This window comes from Belonocnema kinseyi, chromosome 9 (assembly GCF_010883055.1).
Source record: "Belonocnema kinseyi isolate 2016_QV_RU_SX_M_011 chromosome 9, B_treatae_v1, whole genome shotgun sequence".
NCBI classification, from domain to species: domain Eukaryota; kingdom Metazoa; phylum Arthropoda; class Insecta; order Hymenoptera; family Cynipidae; genus Belonocnema; species Belonocnema kinseyi.
The window spans coordinates 46388847-46412297 of NC_046665.1; the positions used below are offsets into that span (position 1 = coordinate 46388847).

At 32.7% G+C, this 23451-nt stretch overlaps 1 protein-coding gene across 1 annotated transcript in view; it reads left to right on the top strand.

Moving 5' to 3' along the window:
• The first annotated feature begins 11398 nt into the window (after positions 1-11398).
• Positions 11399-23451, top strand: part of LOC117179317 (rap1 GTPase-activating protein 1-like) — a 367846-nt gene continuing 355793 nt past the window's right edge. The window contains exon 1 of the mRNA XM_033370976.1: positions 11399-11771. Coding sequence (XP_033226867.1) covers positions 11533-11771 — 239 coding nt within the window. The 5' untranslated portion in view covers positions 11399-11532. The remainder of the gene's footprint in view (positions 11772-23451) is intronic.

Consider the following 23451-nt stretch of genomic DNA (forward strand, 5'->3'; position numbering starts at 1 on the left):
CTGAACCGTGACTTCTATGTTGACATCGCTCTTGTAACTAAATCTATTGTAATTCGTTCTATTCACTGATCATGAGCGCTTAGCGTTCGGCACTCTTGAGAATAGTACAATGTAATTATCGGAATGTACGCATTAGTTACTAATGTTACTTTGGGTACCATTTCTGCCTTTAAAAAAGTGATTAATTAGTCAAGTTAAAATCTTGGGCGCTTAGCGTTTGATCGTTTTGAGAAGCGCGCTATATGAGTCAACGATGTAGGCGAAAATGTGACAGACCACGATCTGAACCGTGATTTCTACGTTGACACCGCTTTTGTAACAAAATCTGTTGTAATTCGTTTTATTCGCTGATCTTGAGCGCTTAGCGGCGCATAGCGCTAAAACTGTCCATTTTTTTATATATTTTTTTACGGATATTTCATCCGGCACTTATAACCTTAAAAATTACAAAGTTTCAGCTAAATCCACCGAAAGCCATTTTCCTATACATTTAGTGCGGGGCCCTTTGTAGAAAAACAGCGTCTATCGAATGGATCATATCCCGATTCCATAAAGTAAAAATTGACGGAGCTATTTCATTTAATTAATCAGAAAAAAGATACTGTCTACTTAAAGCCAATGTTACGCAATTTAAGGATAAAAACTCGTTTTGCACAACTTTAGTAGAAGATAATCGCCTATACTTTAGTGAATATGTCATCGGCCAAACGTATAGGAATTTTACGTTGAAAAAACGTAGATTTTTTAATGACAAATGAAAGTATGAAACTTGTTACTTGATTATTACAAAAATTATTGCATATTTAAAAAAAGGCAGGATCGGACTGTTTTTATTTTTCCCTCGTAAACAAATGAAGGAATCTTAACGTGTGATTCGACATTTTGTAGAAATTTGAGAACTCTACATTTTTTAACTATGTACTTTTCTTTAGTCATACAAAAACCAAATTTATGTTCTTGATATCTTTAACGATTTTTTACACACACAGTGCTTCCTAAATGCGAGGCTAACTGTTAGTTTCAAATACATATATGGAGTTATCAAAATCTGAAGTCAAATCTCAGGTAGAATTTTCAGCCAAAGTAATCCTCTTTCATCATTTTAGCAAAAACCAGATTTTTTTAGTTCAACATTTAACTATTTGGTTGCAAATTAATCTGTTTCAGTTGTAAATTCAAATATTTGTTTGAGAATTAATTTATTTCGCTGAAAAGACGTTTTTTTCTATAAAAATTAATCTTCTTGGTTGAAAAATCATCTATCTTATTAGAAAGTGCTAATAAATTGTAAAATATATTGTAATATAATTTGGCAAGGGTTTCTAAAATAAACACGTACAATGAAAAACTATGCTTGGGAAAAACTTGAGATAGCTGGAAAAAACCTGGAATTATCTGGGAATTCTTTTCCAGAATTTGAGTAGGCACAAATTACTCTGCCACCTGGACATATTTGATGTAAATATGCATTCTCGAGTTACCTCGAATATACCTTGTCGTATTTTAGTGCATTTTTCGCAGATTTAGGGGAACCTGTGTTCACGTGGATTTTATCCCCCCAACCCTCTCATAGACAAGCGTGGAATTTGCTCCCCAACCTACCCTAAACTGACCACGTGGTATATGAAGGCCCCCCATCTAAAATTTAAACTTTAATTTTTTCAAACACCTGAATTTTAGCGTAAAACCAACCAGACATTTGTTTTATTTTATATTTAATTCTAAGTTACATAATTGAAAATTAAAATTAATTTTTTTTCACTTTCATTTACATAATATATTTATTGAATGTTTTTTTCTTTGTTCATTTAAATAATTTTGCTCAAACTGATTGCTTTAAAGTAAATTTAAAGTTGATGTTATACACTATACAGCGACCAAACGCGACGTGGAGCGGCATTGGATGAAGGCGGCTATACATATAAGGAGAACTCTGTTTGGGCCATCTTTAATTTAAAATACAAAAAAATTATGTAATTGTTGTCGTCCATAACACTGCACAGTGGGCCAGAAGACCCGATTTCATGGCCAAAAGTCGATTCTTGAATTCGGAAAAATGAAATGGACTACTAAACTGAGGAAGAATTGAAGTATTTTTGACGACAATTATACGTTGATGGATGAATTTTTGTTCTGATGATATAGGCACAAAGTAGAAAATCTTGCTAAAATTAGTAATGCTACTGATGTTCGTGGAATACGTTTTTTTATTCCAAGAAGTCGATTCCAAACCTCCTACCTACATTTATTTTATTAATCAAAGTGTAAACTTTCTCTGAAGTCAATTGAATCTGGAATTGTCAATTGCAATTTAATGCAATCATATTATTAGTGAATGTAGAACAAGATTATACAGCAGAGCACCTGCTTCCGATTGCTCTTAACATGACATAACACAACATACTGAGTTTTAAAATATATCAATGTCTTCGCTAGAATGTGCACTTGAGCATAGGTGTGCTACTTTTTGCTACTTTTCATTTGTTTCGCTGCTTATAGTATATATACATGGCCCCGCACGACCATGCAATGGCATGTAGAGCGCTGCGCTGCTGCTGGCTTACCTTCATTTGTTTTCCTAGCCGCATCAGCGAGGACGTGCGAACTCACTTCTTTCGGCAATCCGCTTTCCGTCCACATTCCGTGCGTAGATATTAATAAAATATTAATTAACATAATTGATGTATAAAATATATACATGTTCAATATATAAACTTTCTGAATAAGTTAACAAATTATTCTTTTCTCTTCTCCCTGTTTGTCACTGTCGTTCCCATATTGTGTTCCATATTTCAACATTTTGTTATATAAAATGACGAAATTCACTAAAAGGGAAGTTCTTGGAGAACTCCTCAAAACTGATAATGTAGAAACAACTGTTTTCTATATTTTATCAAAAATGTAATTGAATGTCAATAACATTAAAAGTGCAGATGTTCTCATCTTGGTCGTCCAAGCCTAGAATTTCATGAGAAATCTGATTGTACAAAGCGGCGGGAATCTACAAAAATCAGTACTAAACAGAAGCACGATCCGGAGAAAATATTAATAACTTCATGGTATGCAGCAAATCGAACTGATAAGAAAGATTTGTATACTGTTCTCGAGAAGGTTTCAGGAAACTTGGAGCAACCAAGAAAAGTTAGAAAATTGTTGGAGGCAGCGGAAATTCCAATAAAAAAAAAAGACTGCTGAAGAAGCTCTTACTTTCCTTCTCGATAATTCCCTAACTAACTTAAGATGCAATGTAGACCACCCGAAGAAAACATTTCGATTTCGGAGAAAAAAGCAGAGGTAACTCTGCAGGCCTTGTTGAATCACACTTCCAGTAGGATTGTGGAATCGCAAAGGGAAGTCATAATCCAGCATATGCATAATTTGGGTAGTACGGAAATGGATCTTTCGCTGATGTGTTCGTGGGGTGTGGATGGCAGTACTGGTCATTCACCTTACAAGCAATCTTTTAAATCAGCAGAAGACAATGAGAGTCTCAGTGATGAAAGCTTGTTTGTAACTTCTCTCATCCGTTTAAGATTGTCTAATGAGGACAATGTTATTCTTTGGAATAACAGAGCGTCTCAATCGCCAAGATCTTGTCGTCCTATTCAGATACTGCAAACTAAAAAAACCGAGGCAATTGTTTTGAATCAAAAAAAGAACATTGAGAATCAAATTGACAAGCTAGAAACTCATAGAGTTGTATTAGATGATAGACGAAGTATTCGAATCCATTTTTCTTTGTTCTTAACATTGATAGACGGCAAAGTACTGAACATAATAACAGGGACAAAATCCATGCAAACTTGCCCCATCTGTCATTCAACTCCTAAGCTCTTCAATGACCTGTCCAATAAGCTGAAGGACCTATTTCTACCAGACGTAAATTCGTAGATGTATGGACTCAGTCCATTACATGCGTGGATCAGGATACTAGAATGTTGCTTGTACATTTCGTACAGACTTCCTCTCAAGGTCTGGCAAGTAAGATCTCCTGCTCTAAAACAAATACTTGCTCAGCGGAAAAAAAAGGTTCAAGAGATTTTGTGGGAAAAGTTGGGATTGATAGTGGATAAACCAAAACCAGGAGGCTCTGGCACTACGAACGATGGGAACACAGCTCGACGAGCTTTTGGAGAACATCTTGGACTTGACCGTGAGTTACTTCGTAATTTCAAAACAATTTTAACCGCTATGTCACAACAGCTCCCGATAAATCCACTTGAGTTTGGAAAACTTTCTGATTCTACTGCCCGAATATACGTAACTCACTACAACTGGTACCCTATGCCTTCAACGTTACATAAGATACTCATTCACGGAGCCGCAATCATAAGCACAAGCGTGTTACTGGTAGGAATGCTTGGCGAAGAAGCTTCTGAAGCTCGCAACAAAGACTATAAGAATTACAGACAATTTCATAGCAGAAAACACGACCGCCAAGTTAATATGTATGATTTGTTTTATAGAGTAATGGATTCTTCCGATCCACTCATTTCTGCGATCAGTGTTCATTCGCGACTCCAGAAGAAGAAATTTTTGCCCATTTTCGAAAATTTCAGAGTTTTACTCGTTGCGCCTCAAGTAAATGTGATACCAGAAGACGCAACATCCAGTTCCGATATAGCAGATCGAGAAGATGAAGAGGCTGATCTTTCAGAAACTGAAATTCTGCTAGATTAAATTGAATTGACCGATGAAGAGGGAGATGGAACTCACGACACTTTGTAAGCGAAAACCATTTGAAAGTGTGAGAGGCAAGGGGACTCACTCAAATCAAGCACCCCGAGTAGTGAGAGGCAAGGGGACTCACTTAACTCAAGCACCCCGGATAGTGAGGGGCAAGGGGACTCAATAGAATCAAGTACGTTTAGTTTTTCGAAATTTCGACTCCATATTCGGAGTCAGAGCCTCCAAAAACCCTTAGATACCACTTTTTAAGTGAATCCAATAATTTTTTTAAATTATCGTCCGCCATATTGGATTAGCCATTTTGTTTTCCGAAATTCTGGCATTAGATTCGCAATTAGCGCCCCGAAAGACCCCTAGATACCACATTCCAAGTATATCCAATAATTTTTCGTGTTGAATGTCCGCCATATTGAATCCACCATTTTTTAAAATTTTTTACTTCGGATTTGCATTCAGCGCCCTCTAAAACCCCTGGATACCACTTTTTGATAGGATCCAATGATTTTTTGAAATTAGGCTTCGCCCTATTGTATCCGCCATTTTGTTTTTTGAAATTCTGACATCAGATTCGAAATCAGCACCTTCGAAAACCACATATTAGTGTCCTTGCAATTCATTGTTGTACATTTCTATACGTTTTCCGACTTTTGGCCACGAAACCGGGTCTCCTGGCCCACTGTGCACTGTCCTGCCAAATTTTATTTTTTTAATGCTAAAAAATGGCACCTAGCGTTTCCGAATAGATTTTTCGTGCTGAACACATTTTCCGTCTTCGTTTAGGACTTTTACAAACTGCTTCATGAGCCCTAATTTAATATGGAGTGGGGGCAGAAATACTTTTGCTGGATCGATCAAAGACCAGATGATGGCTAAATTACAGATCTTTAGCAACAAATGAATTTCGCACAGAAAGCTGAAAACGATGTAGCCGAAGAACAGACAACTAACTCTTTTATTTGGGCGTGGATGAAAACACAAAATCCTTTGTGTTTTCATTTTTTTCCTCCACCCCTAAACAAAAACACACTCCTCCCCCACTCCAAGGGCGCATTTGTTTAATTTTGCATACAGCTTATTTGAAAGGGCTTGTTTCAGCCCAGTTTTTAGGGGTTGCAACCCATATTTTCTCAAAAAATGTGACGTGATGGGAAGTTTTTAAACCCAGATTCGTGTTCAGCACGAAAAATCCATTCGGAAATAATTTCTACAAAAAAAGTAGATTTTCATTGAAAACTTGTCTTAGGTTTTGGACTCTCATTTTCAGAGTCTTTAAATAATATAAGAAAAGAAACTTGAAATATAACCGGCATTTAGAAGTGGCAAAAGTTCACAATCAGAAGGAAGAAGTTCTGGGCCAACGATATCACATCTCACGTTGAGAAAAACCGCACTCTTCACAAATTCTGCACCGGAGAATGTCGCCTAGAAAAAATCATAATTGAGTGACCGTATCAGTTGAATGTCATGCAATGCCTTCGGTGATCGAGGGCAAAGAATGGAACCAATGCGGTTAAATTCTGTTGAATTGCCAAATAATTTGAATGCTATTTAATGTTTTTTTCGTACTGATATATCCAATATAACCAATGCACTGGAATGCATGACTATTCAGATAAAAACGGAATTTGTTCAGATTTATAGAGGCGTTGAAGTGCACAATTTGTTTAATGACGTGTATTCTACTTAAATGCTCTCCTTTTCAGTCTTTTTACAGGAAAGCCATTCTTTTCCAGCTATAGTAAATAAATAGAATGGACTAAGGAACATTTGTATAGCCCAATATTTTGTATGTAAAAAAATCTTTCAAAAAAGTTCCAAAAATAAATTTTTTGTATTTCCAGAAATGTACAACCATAAAAATGTTCCCTAATGTTTATATTGTAGTGAAGAGGCCATCCCAGGGGCGTTGCGAGCGTATGGGATGTCGGGGATAAATGTCGACTGAATAAGTGGAATTGCCGGCTGCGACGATTTATTGTAAAAAAAAAATCTCATCTGCGGATACAGATTTTAGGCTGAAATCTAGCTTAAAAGAAGCTTCTCGATTCACTGGTTATATCTTAAAATTTGAACTGCAAATAAAAATTATTAATGACTGAATCAAAAGTACCGGAATAATTACGATCTTAATGAGTTTCAATATTCGAAAACTCGTATATATAATAATATAATAATAGACATATAATAAAATAGTACGTTTTCATGATTTTAGAAAGGAAAAATTGTTTAAACAAATAAAAATTGTTTATTAATGACTAAATATGTTAAGCAACAAGTTTTACTCTCAGTATTCTTCAAATTTTTATAATTTATGGCGATAGATAAAAACTTTTCACAATTTGAATGAAGAACGAAATTTTTCAGACAAATGATGATTGTTGGAGCAATTGAAAATTATTTGTAAATTCGACTATATATTTTCATGATTTTGGGAACAGAAAAATGTTTAAGAAATTACTAAATATTATAAAAAGAAGTTCTACTCTTAGTTACATTTCATGATTTTTCATGCTCAATCACATAAATCATAAAAAGTCGAAGATTTAGATTTGATTGAGGTTTCATCATTTTTTAAATTAGAAGTTTAAACAATATAAACTGTAAAAGCTGCAGTAAGCAGACGTTTTTCAATCTTCCTTTAAGCTGGAGTTCAGCTTTAAATCTGTGTACACAGCCGAGGAATTAAAAAGTCGACGTAGTGAAAGTTGAGGGTAATTTCTCCTGTTTTTTCGCACATTTTCCGTTATTAAAAAGATACAAAATTTTCTAAGAAAATGAAACTGACATCTTTTTACAAGTATATAACGTTGAAAAATGTTTTTGTCCTTAGCTCAACTATCTGCGATTTTTTCTTGTCGAGTAATAAAGCTTCAAAAATTTTTTGCCGACTGATCATAGACGTTCATAATTTTGCTATCTTTTTTATTAAATCTTTATTTGTTTCAAATACTGCTGGCCTCAAAATGAATGTGCTGTAGTTCAGAATTGATGAACTATTTTCTTCAAAATTCATATTTTGTGGTTCAATTTCACTGTTTTCCATTCGAAGAATTAAAATATTATTCAAATAAGCGGAGGACCTTTCTTTTCTGGGTGGGGACCGAAACATAGAAATATACTATGGAGTCCCGTAGAAAAAGTTTCCGTTATAGAGGACAAGGTGGTCCAAGGGGACGAGAGAGTGACGCTCCTGGTCAGCGGAGTAACTCTACAACAACGCAGGTGTGGCTAAAAAAGAGAGGACAGTATCCTTGGCGGTTAATCCTGTCGTCTGATGATGTAATCAGGCATTACGAAAATGTCGAAGGAAATTAAGAGGAAGTATTTATCTTTCGAAGAGACATATACATTTTTAGGCGAGGTGAAATCCGGTGCCTCAAAGCAGTCTATTTTTCAGAATTCATTTTTTTACCGGGAAATTCACAAATCTTTAGAAGAAAAATCTGTCCAAGTTCGATTTTAACAGCTTTTAAAATAATGAGCTGAATTTTTATCTTTTTCAATTATTATACCGTTCACTTTAAGCTGATATTTTTAATTTAAATAATTGCAAAATGCAGACTTGAAGTTATGAACAATTAAAAATTAAAAGCGTTTGAAGTGGAAAATTTTTGATAAAATACATTGATTTTTTAGTATTTATTACTTATTAAAATATATAGCAGTTCTGAAAATACTTCAAAACTCATTTTAAATTGGAAAAAATTAAAACAACTTCTAGATTCCTCAAGATTTGGAAATAAAAATTTAGAGCTTTTCAAGGTTCATTGATTCGATCTTGATTTCAGAGCATTGAAAATGGTAACGTGGCTTCATATTTTTGGAATTAAATTTGAGTCTTTGAACTATATAATTTATAAAAGTTTAAAATTCTTAATTTATAGATTATCTCCATTTCATTTAAACTTGTTTATTGGGAACTAGTTTCTACTTTCAATTTTATACCTGTACATGTTTGAGCATTCGATTACAAAGTATTTTAATTAAAAATTTTTAAAACGTCAATTTAAAAAGTTTAAAACTTAAGAGTTCCAATTTGAATGCCTCTATTTTCAGTTTGTTTTTTATTACCTTAAATGGAAAAATGCTTAGCCTTAGAGTTTGAAGTTTTTATTTGATTGACTGTGAAAAATGTTTGCAAACTGAGAAAGACATTTCTAATTAAAATAGATTAATTAAATTTCAGATTCAAAAATGTTTAGACGCTTATTTTAAATAAAAAAATGAAGCAAGAATTTGGTAATTAAATGAGTCTCTGAAAATTATTAATCCCACAAAACAGACAATTTAACATCGTCCGTCTGAATATATTTTCCGAGATTTCAATTTAAAAGGCCGTCGATTTGCCGAGTTATATCTTAACATTTTCCCAAGATAGAAATAATAATTTTCTTCTATCTAAATCAAAAAGCTATGAATTAATTAGCATTTTTGCAAGACAAAACCTTGAAGAATACCGAGTGACAGATTTACAATAAAATGCCGAATTTTTGAAACAATGAAACATATTGGGGATTGTCCATATATTACGTAAGACGTTTTTCTGTTGTTTGAATAAAAACGAAAATAATATTTTTATCAAGTTGAAAAGGACACAGCGATATAAACAAAAGAAAAATGTCTTACGTAATATATGGACGATCCCTTGGTACATATGAAAATACAAATTCGCTTCTCATTCTTTAACATTTGCTGCCTAAAAATGTTTGAAAGTTGACGATTTTATCTAAAATTACCGAAATTCTTGTACGTTGCTTGAGTTTATTAATGAAATATCCTAGAATTGCCGACTTTCAAAAGTTTGGGGGGTGTCGAAGAGGCCGCGCCAAAAACTACGATTGGTACCGGGGCAGAGGGATCAGTGAAAGTATCATTATGAACTTATATCATAATTAGTACGTCTCCTGATGATAAAGTTGAATAAAGTTTACGAATTTTGCGAAAGAAGAGTTATACCCTGCAATGGTGCAGTTCAACCATAACTTGACCTGTTTAAAAATCAATTTTCTATTTCAGACTTCACACTGTTTCCCCTCTTCCCCTTTTTCCTTTCTTCATGAACCCTTCTATTACCACCTGCCCGATAATAAGCGTAGAATAGAGAAAAATTAATATTTTCAGATTTCAGCACAAAAGTGAAGATTATTCTATTATTTTGAATACGCGATTTTTCCATCTGTCTAAAATACCACCATAAGAATAAGATGCCCCCGAAACTTATTCACTTCTATTTTCATAGCAACCGCCACACAGTTTTCTATTCTCCCAAAGAGAACGTGTTTTCAATATATTTAATTCCTTCTAATTATACCGGTAACACACCTCACAGAGATATTTTTATTCCTCAGAAGTGGTCATATTTTGATTTTATTTAATTCCTTCTAATTAGTTTACAAAATATGTGTCATAAGTTGTTTTAATTCCTTCATGCGAAATATAAGTTCTGAAATTTTAATTCTAACCAATTCAACTCTTCCTCTCTAGAGTTTAAATTATTTAAATTCACACATTTAAATAGATTTCTTTGGTGCATTTTTTAAGAAGTTTAAATAAATTATTAAAATATAAATAAATATAAATTTGAATATTTTTCGAATTTATAAGTTATAAAAAGATTTAATAATGAAAAATAGGTTAAATGAATGCTTTCGTTAGATTTTACTAAATCGATTGAGAGGAATAGGATTTACACTTTTTCTGTTCCCTTTGGGGGATATTTAGATGGAGGAAAAATCGATTATATTCAGAGGAATACAAATTCTTAATTTTTCTGAATTCAACGATTATTACCGGCTGTTTTAAAAAACTTCTCCTTTTTCTCTCTTCTGCTCAAATTCAACTATTCTTCGTTGAAAAGTCTACTATTATATTTTTGGTTCGGTATTCATCTCATTTGGTTTAAAATTCTACTATTTGGTGAAAATATACTTATTTTGTTGAAAATTCAACTATTTTTTTAATAAGTCACCTTTTTTGGTCTAAAGAATAAATTGAATACCCAAATTTTAAAGCGAAGTGTCTCATCCCGAGATTCGGGATGAGTAGTCAAATATTTTTCGTATTATTGGCTCGTCCCGAATTTTAAGGATTTCTAGTTAATCCCCTTTTTCAAATTCCAAAATTTTTCGGAACGACTAGGCAGCCAATTAAAATACTTTCTTTTACAATCTATTTAAAAAAGTTGCACTCTTAACGACTGCTGTGTCAGTATAAAGTTAGTTTATCAAAATCTACCATTAATACCTGAATTTGCATAATTAACATTGATTAAGTGTATCAAAATTAATAATTTAAAAATTTTTATTTCAAAACAAAATAATGAAAAAATGGAAGCATCACTACTACCCAGCGTCATGCTGTGAACTAAAAAAACTTCATGTTGCGAACACTTGTCGATTATTATTACTAAGGAGAAATAATAAATAAGAATTGGTAATTTAAAAAAATGCATAACTCACAGTTGATAATGTAGGAACTCTGTCACAAAAGTCGCACGAGTATCCGCGAATTTCTTCCTTGCCGATCGGTCGAAGGTCTCTACCAGTCTGGACCTGAACCAAATGAACAATCGTCAACTCTTCACTGGGTCTCTGCTCCGCCGTTAATTCAAAGGGTCAGCAAGTTCCTGATTTCTCGGGTCGAGCAAGTTCGATCCGGTACAGGTGCAGTCGTATCGGAACTCGGAAGAATTGAGTGCTCAGTCGCGGGAGGACTCGTGGATTAGGCGCGCTTGTCCCCTTGAATTTGATAACATCTGATAAGGGATTAAAATCCGCTGACAGTTTTATTGCAAGTTAAGAAAGTAAAGTCGAGCCTTTTTTATAATACACGATTGCGAATGAGATGCGACGACCATTGATTCGGCATCTCTCCGAGGGAGGTGGGGGTGCCGGTGGCGATAAAACGAGACGACAATCTATCAAACCGAGTGATGAAGATCGCAGTTATAATTGGAATTCGCGAAATTATCGACATCACGTATCTTCCTGTGATCTCCTCAAAGTGCCCTCGACGAATCACCGCGGACGTATTTCCCCAGAGCCGAGGATCACCGTCACCACATCGAGCACCCTCAACAACAGGTAGGTACTTAATTTAGCTGCAGTGTCATGAACCCACCAACTCGGACTATTGTTTTTTTTTTCCGCTGCTTTTAGCGGTTTTCATCTGCATCCTTCTTCACTCTTCAGTGACATAATGCCATTCACTGAAGCTGCAGGGTCCAGGGTGGTCACTCCACCGGAAAATGAGTCAATTTAATTTTTGACCGGGAATTGTACACATTTTTAAAGGAAAAATCTATCCAATCACTTGCAAGATAATAAATTTCATATCAACTGTAACTATACAGTAATTAACGACTTTTCAAACTGAAATGTACTTCGAGTGTGAAAAATAATTAAACAATAATTGATTTTACGAGACGATTCTCAGTCTGTTTAAAGTTACATAATTTCAGATTTTAACATTGAAATTTGAACTGTTTTTATTTCAAAGTCTTAGGGCCGATTTCACTATCTCTGATTAAATTGTTAATAATTGATTAACCTTATTTAATTAATACTTTGCGTTCCATCATTCTTTTAATCATGATGAGGGGAAGATAATCACGGGTTAACTTAACCGCCCAATAACGACTGGTTATGGAGTTTAATCAGTGATTAAAGTAACATAACCCCGAAATTGAAGTGCAAGTGCAGTGAGTTGCGTATACATGAAGGAAATATGGCTCTGTTTTACAATGATATTTTATCCTCATCTGATGATGATGAAATGCTTAACCACGTTCAGAGCAGGCCACGAATATTCAGACACAATTGCCACTTCTCTTGTATTACACTTGCCACTGAAAACACTCGTAACCTCAAACTTTGGGAATCTTATCATATGCTAATATGGCGCCGAGTGTTCATGAAGAATTTCGTTCTAATCAATCAAAGTTGCCGTTACAACAGAAAGACCTAGAAACTAAACCTTATTACGAACAAAGTATATGATTAGCTAACCAGAGGTTCAAAATGCTTGGTAGAACGCATCGCTGGTTAACGCTGGTTTAATCATTGATTAAAAAAATAATCATGATTAGTTAATCATGGATTTAATCAGAGTTGGTGAAATTGGCCCTTAGGGCCGATTCCACCATCTGTGATTAAACTTTAATCATTGATTAACTTAGGTTAATCAACAGATTGCGTTCCATCAATTTTTAAAACATTATTAAAGAAGTCTAATCGTCGATTAACTTAACCAGCCATTTTTTGCTGGTTAGCGAATCAATCAGCGATTAAAGGGAGTCAACATCACCTCAAAGTTGAAGTTCAAGTATAGTGTGAAATATTGATCGAATTTATAATGTTGTCTTGTACTCACACAACTTATATTCAATTTCAATCGATAACCAATTCCTGTCAAATTACTTGGAAACGATGTGCATGAACAAAAACACGTCACGACTCGTCTTTCGTGAGCAGACGAGGTACATTTTTCGCGCGAATACAAGTTCGAAATCGGCCAATCAGAATCACCATTACAACAGAAACACGCAGAAACTAGACTTATTGCGAACAGACCATACGGTTGGCTAACCAGAGATTAAAAATTCATGGTGGAACGCGCCACAAGTTAATCGTGATCAAAACGCTTAGTAAAAGATAATCATGATTAGCTAATCATGGATTAACTTAGTTTAATCGGCAGATTGGGTTCCACTAACTTTTGAAACATGATTAAAGAAGTCTAATCGTCGATTAACTTAACCGGTTATTTTTGGCTAGATAGCGGGTTAATCAGCGATTAACGGGAGTCAACAGAACCTCCAAGTTGAAGTTCAAGTAGAGTGTGAAATATTGATCGAATTTATAACGATATCTTGTACTCACACAACGTATATTCAATTTTAATTGATAACTAATTCCTGTCCATTTATTTGGAAACAATGTACATAAAAAAAACACGTCGCCGCTCTTCGTTCGTGAGCGGTCGAGGTATATTTTGCGCGTGAATACAAGTTCGAAATCAGCCAATCAGAATCACCATTACAACAGAAACACGCAGAAACTAGACTTATTGCGAACAGAGCATACGGTTGGTTAACCAGAGATTAAAAATTCATGGTGGAACGCGCCACAAGTTAATTGTGATTAAAACGCTGATTAAAAGATAATCATGATTAGCTAAGCATGTATTTAATCACAGCTGGTGGAATCGGCCCTTAGTAGTCAAATAAATTTAAACGCCCCATTGCAACTGCATAAGAAATTTTCAATTTTTGAATAATTTAAAATTGTGGGCCATCCATATACCACGTGGGCAATTTTTCACCACTTTTTGACCCCCCCCCCTCGTGGATAGCCGTGGAATTTGGACAAATCCCCCCCCCCCTACACACTCCCCGTACTTTGTCCACGTGGACGTATTTTATAAAAATATAGATATTATTAGTCTTCAAAATATCCGGCAGGTCGCGACAATTCCATGGACGTCATTTGAGTACTCACTAAAATTTCAGACCCTTTGTCTTCATATGTCAACAGTTCGAAACTCGTTGGCTGGCTAACAGCTGTTGGTGCATTTTGCAACAATTTATCGTTAAACTGGTCGGAAATTCGAATGAAAAAACGTAATTTTAGTACTCTTGAAACCCATTGGGGATGATTTTTTAGGTGCAAATACACAGAAAATCGCCGATCCTCCAATGTACACCGAAATCGGTGTTCAATAGAGTTGCAACAAATTTGAACCACGCAGGTTCTTTCGGAAAATCTAGGGGAAAAGCATCATTTAGACACTGTTTTTTCTCATCCAGTGCAACGTGAAGTGTCGTCTACAAACTGTAAGTCACCTGTCAAGATAATTTTGTCGGTCGTTATTTGAGTGAAACGGATGTTAATAAGCAGGTAAGTTATAATAATATTTACCTAACTTTTTATTTCCTCTCATTTACCAGCGACTAAATAGTCTTTGAATAAAAATAGTACTTGGCGTGATGTAATATCCAAATGTCCAAATGTTAGTTTAAAGGTATCTTAGATATCTAATCTTGCAGTGGCTAGTGTCATACATGAAAAATAAGGTAAATACAATTGTATAATAAAAACAGAAATTTGTTTTTCGCAATGAGTAGGGATGTAAATTTGCATGAAACTTTAGCCTGATGAAAAGTTTCATGAAACATAGGGAGTTTCGTGAAACATTGCAATGTTTCAAATATAGCGGTGGGAATAATAAACAGCTAACTTCACTTCGTAGATTGCTGAGGGGAAAGTAAGTAACCAAATGTATGGGATTCAGTTCATTTTTGCCCTATTTTGTTAACATCTTCGTAAAAGTTAATTTTTCTATATAGGTGTAGTTAAAAAAAAGATTTATTTTTTAATTACTATTTAATGAAATAATAAAATAATAATGATGATTAATTACAAATATATTACAGAAATAAAGTTTTGATCCATTTTCCCCCTCAGCTTTTAACAAAGTGAAATTAGCTGATGGTTGAAGTAAAAATACCTTATTGAGGCTTTCATATCCCAACTTTTTCGTGCCGGCTGATTTGATTTATTTTTCCAGTTTGTACTGTGGACCAATGATGCCAATGTTGGTACCCTGAGCTACTGCGCTTGCGTTAGGGCTGACCGCTCATTGGCCGCACTTGGCGCACGATTCAAAATTACATTAAAAAACAATTCTTGTAATTTAAGTAAATAATTTTTAAAATATCCACAAGGATATATACAAATTTTGTGACTTTGATTTCAGGCAAAAAAAATACAACACATATATTATTTTAATAACAGTTTATTTTCAGTGAATTCCAAAGACCAAATTATATTTTACAAAACATTCAATTTAAAAAGAAATTTCTTGGAAAAGTGATTGAAAATAATTATTTATAAGTTTTTAATATTTTCTATGTATTTTTCTGGGAATTCATGTAATTATATAACCTATTAATACATAAATTATCACGACTGCATTGCAGTTATGCTTTCTTTTTTTTTTTACTTCAAGCGTCGTTTTGTCACGTCTCAATCGAAAAGAACAATCTGAAATTTTGTTTTATAATTATTCAAATATTATCACTATTATATTTTGAAATTAGCTTCTATATATCAAGCTGCTGAAATATCATATGGTATTTAAAAAAATGTATCTATTAACAAATATTTTGGGATATATTAGTCAGTTTTTCAAATTCAATGAAAATAAACTGTTATTCATCAAATATATGTGTTATAAATTTTTTTCTTGTCTGAAATCAAAAGTTACACAATTTGTATACATTCTTGTGTTTATTTTAATAATTATTAATTTAAATTACAAGAATTATTTTTTCAATGTAATTTTGGATCACGCTTCAAAGGGTAAACAACCAGCGCTCAGCCCTAACGCACGCATGAATAAAAATTATTATCATTTTATTACTGCATTAAATAGTCCCTAAAAAATAAAAACTGTTTTTTAATTGCACTTATACAGAAAAATTACTTTCTACGAAGATATGAGAAGAATAGAGCAAAAATTAACCGATTCACATGCATTTGGTCAATTGTTATCCCCTCAGTATTCAACGAAGTGAAGTGAGCTAGTGATTGGAGTGAAAATACCTTATTGTATATGTAGACGGTCATGACTTTTTCTATACATCCCGGCTTTAGTTTAAATGTCGACGGGCACGACTAACCTAACTTTTGGAAGTTGCATTAGGAAGTTATAATTTTATTCTAAGTGACTGGTACACCCTATTAAATGAAAGAAATTTGGAAATTATGTAAATATTGTTTCAATTGGTTTCCTTATTAACAATTATTTAGGCTAATATCGCAAAGCGAATAGTTGCACATTTGAGACTTGAAATCTCTCTCAAATGATCATTGGGAGCCCAATGAAATTTGAGCTGCAACAAATTTAACACCAGCGTTTTCCTGTGCAACTAGCAAGAAGTTTGACTGGCAGCTCCTGAGTGGTGCCAAAGTTGACTGGCAGGCCGTAAAAAATGCCAAAAATTCAAGTCAAGAAACGTGATTTTAGTACTCTTGAAACCCATTGTTGCGAGCTGTGAATTTGCATAGAAAGTGAGATTTTCGTAGTTTCTTTTTTTATATACATATTATTTCTATAGAAGTATCCTATAGATTAAAATTTTAGTTAATGAAAAGGACAAAGCTTTCATCCGGTTGCTGATTAAAATGTCAGTCAACTTTGGCACTACTCAGGAGCCGCCAGTCAAATTCTTTGTTAGTTTGCACCAAAAACAATCATCCTCAATGGGTTTGAAGAGTACTAAAATGGCGTTTTTTCACTCGAATTTTTGACTTGTTTGACAGTTTCCCAGTTAACTTAAGCACCATTTAGGAGCCACCAGTCAAAATCTTTGTTAGTTGTTTGCACCAAAACAATCATCCTCAATGCGTTTGAAGAGTACTAAAATGACGTTTTTTCACTCGAATTTTTGACGAGTTTAACGAGAAATTGTTGCAAAATACACCAACAGCTGTTAGTCAATCAACGAATTTCAAACTCTTGACTATGAAAACAAAACAATCTGAAATTTTAGTGACTACTAAAATGACGTCCATAGAATTGCCGCGAGCTCCCGGACTATAAAAAGTCCAAAAGGAGCGATGAATTGGCTGAAAAAATTCGAATTAGCTTAGTAACGTGAGCTTAAACATGATTTGAATTTGAAAGAAAAAGTGGTGAAAAAAATAAAAATTATATTGTGCGTGAGCACAATATAAAAATAGGAGTATACCTAGAGAATACCTTGTCTCATTTCAGTATATTTTCCACAGATTTAGGGAAATGTGTGTCCACGTGGATTCTAGCTCGACCCCCCCCCCCTCGTGGACAAGCGTGGAATTCCCCCCCCCCAAAGTGTCCACGTGGTATATTGATGGCCCCTTGATAGATCCATAAACTACGCTTTTATTCTATTAGGTATTTACACCTGACCCCCAGCCAACTTCATCGTCGAGTGTTGAGGGGTATAAACAATGGCACCAAATTCTGAAAAATAAAAACTAATCTCTAAACACACTTATGGTAAACATTTTTTTTACGAAGGTATTAACAAAATAAAGATTCGTGTGGTCCACTGTTTTGCCCTCAACAATCGACGAAGGAAAGTTCGCTGGTATGATAAATAAAAAAATCATTATTTTCTCATCCTCTTTAAATATAGTTTAGCATATGTATTCCATTTTAAGCCGTAAAATAACAATTTTCTAATTAAAAATAAGAATATATTTTTAATATATTTTTGTAATACTGATCAATATTTGACTGTTCAATAAAAATGAGCAATTCATAAACCAAATATTTAAAACTAAACAGTTTCGAGCGGGACTAAGCGGTTGGGTACAATAACAGCCTATTTATGTTTTTAAAAGTAAATTGTTTGTCATTTGTTTTGCAAATAGAAACACATGAAGAAGAAGTGACTTCTGAAAATGCAAGTAGGCGGTTATGTCAATTTTTTATTTGTAAGTAAGTGTTGAATTTCGATGCATAAATAACAACTGATCAGTTAATAATTTTTAAACGACTTAAAATAAAAATAATTCAACCTAAAAGGATGTATGTATAAAAAAAGTTTGCATTTCACAGTTCTTGTTTTAAAAGAAAGGGTCGAAATTTGGATATTTAATTTTTTCCGAAATTTAAGAGGAACTTTAGTTGTTTTTTACATTTTAATTAAGTTAAAGATGGGCTAATTTGGTATTTTTAACATTTTTATTGAATTTGCAACTAGAAAATGTTTGTTTTTTATTTCTGTTGAATTGTCATAGGTCAATATCAGAGGAAGAAATCGTTGCAATTTGAGTACATACTTAAAATCATCATTGACAATCAATCTTCATTTTTGGATCATTTGAAGTGAAATTTAAACTGCAACTGAATTCAAATAACGAATCATAAATTACAGTGACCTTTTAAATTGTTTCTTTTTTTACAATCATTACTGTTACAAAAAATAATTCTCGAAATTAGTGTATGGTTCAAATTTAACTATAAACTAATTTCATACAACTAAATTAATATATGTAAAATCAATATTGATTAGCGAAACAAAATAATTTTTCCCATTAAATATTTTTTAGAATAATTTTTCCCACGAAGAAATGTTCATATGTGTCATTAGTTTATCATATTTGTTATTAATAATAATAATGTATAAATTTTCGCTAAAGTTTGTTGTTACAATGTCAATGCTGATGAGACTATTAAAATAGTTACAGTAAAAAAGCACTTAATCAAGTAAAAAATAACAGTTAAGTGTTTATGTTAAAAAGTTGCTTATAAAAATGGTTCATTTAATTAGTAGATCAAAATCTTAATTGCTAAATATCAGTGTAGGAAGTCGCTTCCGATAGGATCTATTGAAAAAAAAAAGAATAATGTCCACGAATAAACGTTCCTTTGGGACACTTATTTAATATATTTATTATAAACCGCAGTCACAAATTTAGGGGTCAATTTTGTTGAAAGAAATAGTATTTGCGCTAGCTTAACTTTAAGTTGCTCGAACATTGCTGGAAAATTTACTAAAAATAATTCTACCAAAAATTCACCTCACACAATAATTTACGGCTCATTTAGAAAACTAGGAATATGATTTTCAAAATTAAAATGAAAGAATTTAGACTTTTTTTAAATTTTGATTATCATATTCCTGGTGCCCTAAATGATACCAAAATTATTCTATAAGGTGAATTTTCTTTTAAATCTTTTTTACTACGTTTTACAGCAATTTTCGGTCAGCTTAACTTTAACGTAGTGCAAACACCATTTTGTACAAAAAATAATAGAACCCTAAATTTGGGAATAATAGCTCATATTAACCCTAAATGAGCCCTAAGTTATGAAATAGGTTACCTATGTATACATCAATATTGTTGTGCCAGATTAACATACCTGCTAATTGGCTAATTGCCCGCTGTGAGGGCACTCTCTCATCCTGCATTGTGCGCGCAGCTCGCAAGTTTGAGCACGTCAAGGGCTAGCGTCTGTTGTTTCCCGCGCCTCACGCTCGATAATATATTTACATAGCACTCTGCGCTCGGTCTTTCTACTCCCCCAAATTTCTGCACAGAACTTTTAAAACTACAAAGCATCGACAACTGTATTTTGGTGATTATGAATTCTCTTTTTTGCTGTCGAACAGAAAAACCTAGTACGTGACATTTGCCATAGAGACTATTTTCCGACATATACGCATGAGAAAATAACCTCTATGGCAAAAGTCACTTACTAGAGTTTTCCATTGGACAGCAGTTTTGATTAATCTCCTTCGACTTTAACAAACACATTATCATCACGTATCTTGTGCTTCGCACTTGATTTTGGCATTGCCTTTTTTTATTATTTAAAAAAGTAGGCATTATATAAAAGAACAATTTTGTTACTAACAACTATTGCAGCTTGTGTCCTTTTTCCATAAATTTCATTTGTTTATTTTCAATGTTACTTTTTTACAATTTAAACAAAAAATACGTATCTTAGAGTAAAATGCGTTGGTTCTATAAAAATTTTTTGGTATAATTTAAGCGAAAAATGTTGTGAAATAAAATAAAATGTTATGGTAGCTTGTGTCTTCTTTTCAAACAGTTAATTTTTTTATTTCTAATGTATTCTTAAAACAAAATTTTATAACAAATTTGTAGATCTTTTTTGGTTGAATAAATGACGTCTTTTTTCGTCTCTTGTGTTGTTTTTCCAAAATTTTATTTTTTTGTTTTTAATGTTATTTTTACGATTAAAAAAAACTGTTTGTTCTAGCTGATACTGATTAGTCTCGAACTCGTTATCCATTTTTGGATGAACAACTTTGGCCATTAATTTTTTTTTTGTACCTTGTGTCGTTTTTAAAATTTTTTATTTTTAATGTTAGTTTTGACGATTGAAATAAAAACTACACGCCCTATCGAAAAAGTATTAATGACAAATTTGTAGCTCGTTTTCGGATGAGCAACTTTGCCTATGTTATTTTCCACAATTAAAATAAAAACTGCGCATCATATCAAAAAATAATTCAGAACAAATTTTTATCTCTTTTTTAGGTAAACAACTTTTGTAACATTGTTTTTTTCTTAGCTTGTCTCAGTTGTCTGATAATTTTATTTTTTTAAATTTTAATGTTGTGTTTTATAGATAAAACAAAAACTGCACATTCTTTTGAAAAGTGAATAGTAAACTAATTTTTAGATGTTTCTGAGGTGTAAAATTTTGAGTAATTAATCATTGTTCGTATCTTGCAAAGTTTAGCCGCTAAATGGAATTTTTTATTTTTACTATTTCTTTGATTAAAATTGTAATTTTCGATTAAAAAAATAAATAAAAAATGTTTTTTAATCTTGTTGGGCTTTCAAAGAGCAAAGTTTTTCTCCTCTTTACTTTTTTCCTTATCGTGCGTTGTTTGACTTAAAATTTTCATTTTAGTTTTTTTTTAAATTTTTTTACTGTGGACATGTTCTAACTCTGATAATTTTATTGTTGTCGAAAAAATTCGTCAGGATAAATTATTCACGTTTCTGAGTACTACGAAAATAGTCGTACATAGAGTTTTTAAATCCTGGGGGAAAATGCTGAAATCCGCGAAAGTTATTTTTCACATAAAACCTATACCTTCTCATTGAGATGAGAATGTAAAATCCAAAAATGAAATATTGAGAATGCGCGCACTATACTAATATCCCGAAAACAACCGGAAGTTCATGTTTGAAAATATTGCATTTTGAATCGAAAATTTTTGAATTAAAAATGTTGTAGCTTCAAATTGTAAAAGATAAAAATTGAAAAAAGTTCAAATTTGAGTCCTTTAATTTGCAGTTCAGTTTTAATTACTTCAAATTAAAAAATGTTAGTGTTAAGAGTTTGAGTTTCTTAATTTCAATGACCGTGAAAAATGGCCACCCTGAAATTGGAAATCTGAAACAATCTGGTCTCTGATTTTGAATCAGTAACATTTCACTAATTTTTAGTAAAACCCTTACTGATTTGAATCATTGACCCATTTTTAGAGATTTGAATCAGTGACCCATTTTCAAAGATTTGAATCAGTGAGCTTGCATTGTGAATCAGTGAAAATCCTTACTGAATTGATTTAGTGACTAATTTCTCAATTGTTCAAATTTAGAAATGAAATTGAAAGCTTCAGCTCCTAACCTGAGTTTAAATTGCTTTGGAACTTTTTCAGTTAATTCGATGCACACGCTCCCTGTGTGTTGACAAAGAGTTGAAATTGAAAAAAGAGTAGGAGGTAAATTATGCTTCAAATACCAAGAGTTTTGGAATTGAGAAATTAGGGTAGTTTTTCCGCAGGAACACATGGAAATGACACAGAATTTTTTGAGATCGCAAGAAACGGGAACGTGATATAGAATTTCTTTTTTGCCGAGATTTTTTCTAATTTTAAATATAATAAAAAATGCAGCTACTCACACGAAATTATGCAATTAACTAAGTCGGTTCGATTTTCCATTCCAATTTAAAATATAATTTTACGTAAAATTCCGCGATACTAGCCCTAGCGCTATACTTAATTCATTAGTTTTACGGAAAGTACCGTAATATTAGTCACTGCTTTTCCGGAAAAATAAATTCCCTACTTTTTGTGATCAAATCGATCAACATAAACGTGTGCTCCCGGGGTTTTGAAATTAACATGGAATTTAAATGGGAAAAGTTGAGTTTTTAAACAATGGAAAAGGAAGATCAACATAAATTATCAAAAGACAAGTTTTCAAGTATTTCTAAACTAATTTTTAATTGTTTAAACAATTTATTTTACGATAGATCATATGAAAAGTTACTATTTTTTCAGGATACAAGATATAGATGATGAATGACAATAACAAAATTTTGTTTTGTTGAAGAGTAATATTTTTTAGGATATTTGCGAATTGTTTAAACAATTTTTACTGGATGAAACTATTTTTTTCATGTAAATCATGAAAACTGGTTATTTTCTGGAATTAATTATTCAGTTAATCAATGGTAAGAGTAATATTTTTTGTGAAAGACAGTTTGTACTTAATTAAACAATTAATATCACTTGATTTCTTTCATATGAAATATGGAGAAGATTCTAGTTTTTTTATTCTCTTACACTACGTCGCTTATTATTCTTTATATTAGTTGCGAGATAAGAAAATATACTGATTAATAAGCGACATGGTGTAAAAGATTCGAAAAAACTAGGATTTTCTCCAACTTTCGTATGAAAAGGCGCAAGTGAATAATTATTAGGTGTTGAAATAATTGCGAACTGTCTTTTACCAAAATTGCCACCACTAAAATTCTAAAAATGCGTCATTAATTTCAAAAAATCGAAATTTTTCAACTTTTTAAGGGAAAATAATTCTCTAATCTAATTAAAATTGCTTAAACAATCACCAAATACTATGTGAAAAAAATGTTGCTCACATCATTCGCTGAGCGTAGTTTTTAAATCGTTAAATACTTGAAAATTGTTTAAATAAATGTCAAATATGTTAAACAAGAAATATTACTCCTTAGATTCCAGCTTCAGTGGGCTGTTCGTTCCACACATAGGAGCGTATGTCGGAATGCTCCACAGCACCTCACTCTGTCCACACTTAGCCAAAGATTTCCATTATTTCTGAGGAATGATAGATTGCTAAGAGATTTCCAAGAGTTCCATCAAGATTTCTCTTAAGATTTCCCGCGCAGCATTCTAAAATTTCGTAGTGAGTATCCCGTAGTAAGATTTATAAATTATATGGTTTATTCTGAAAAATAATA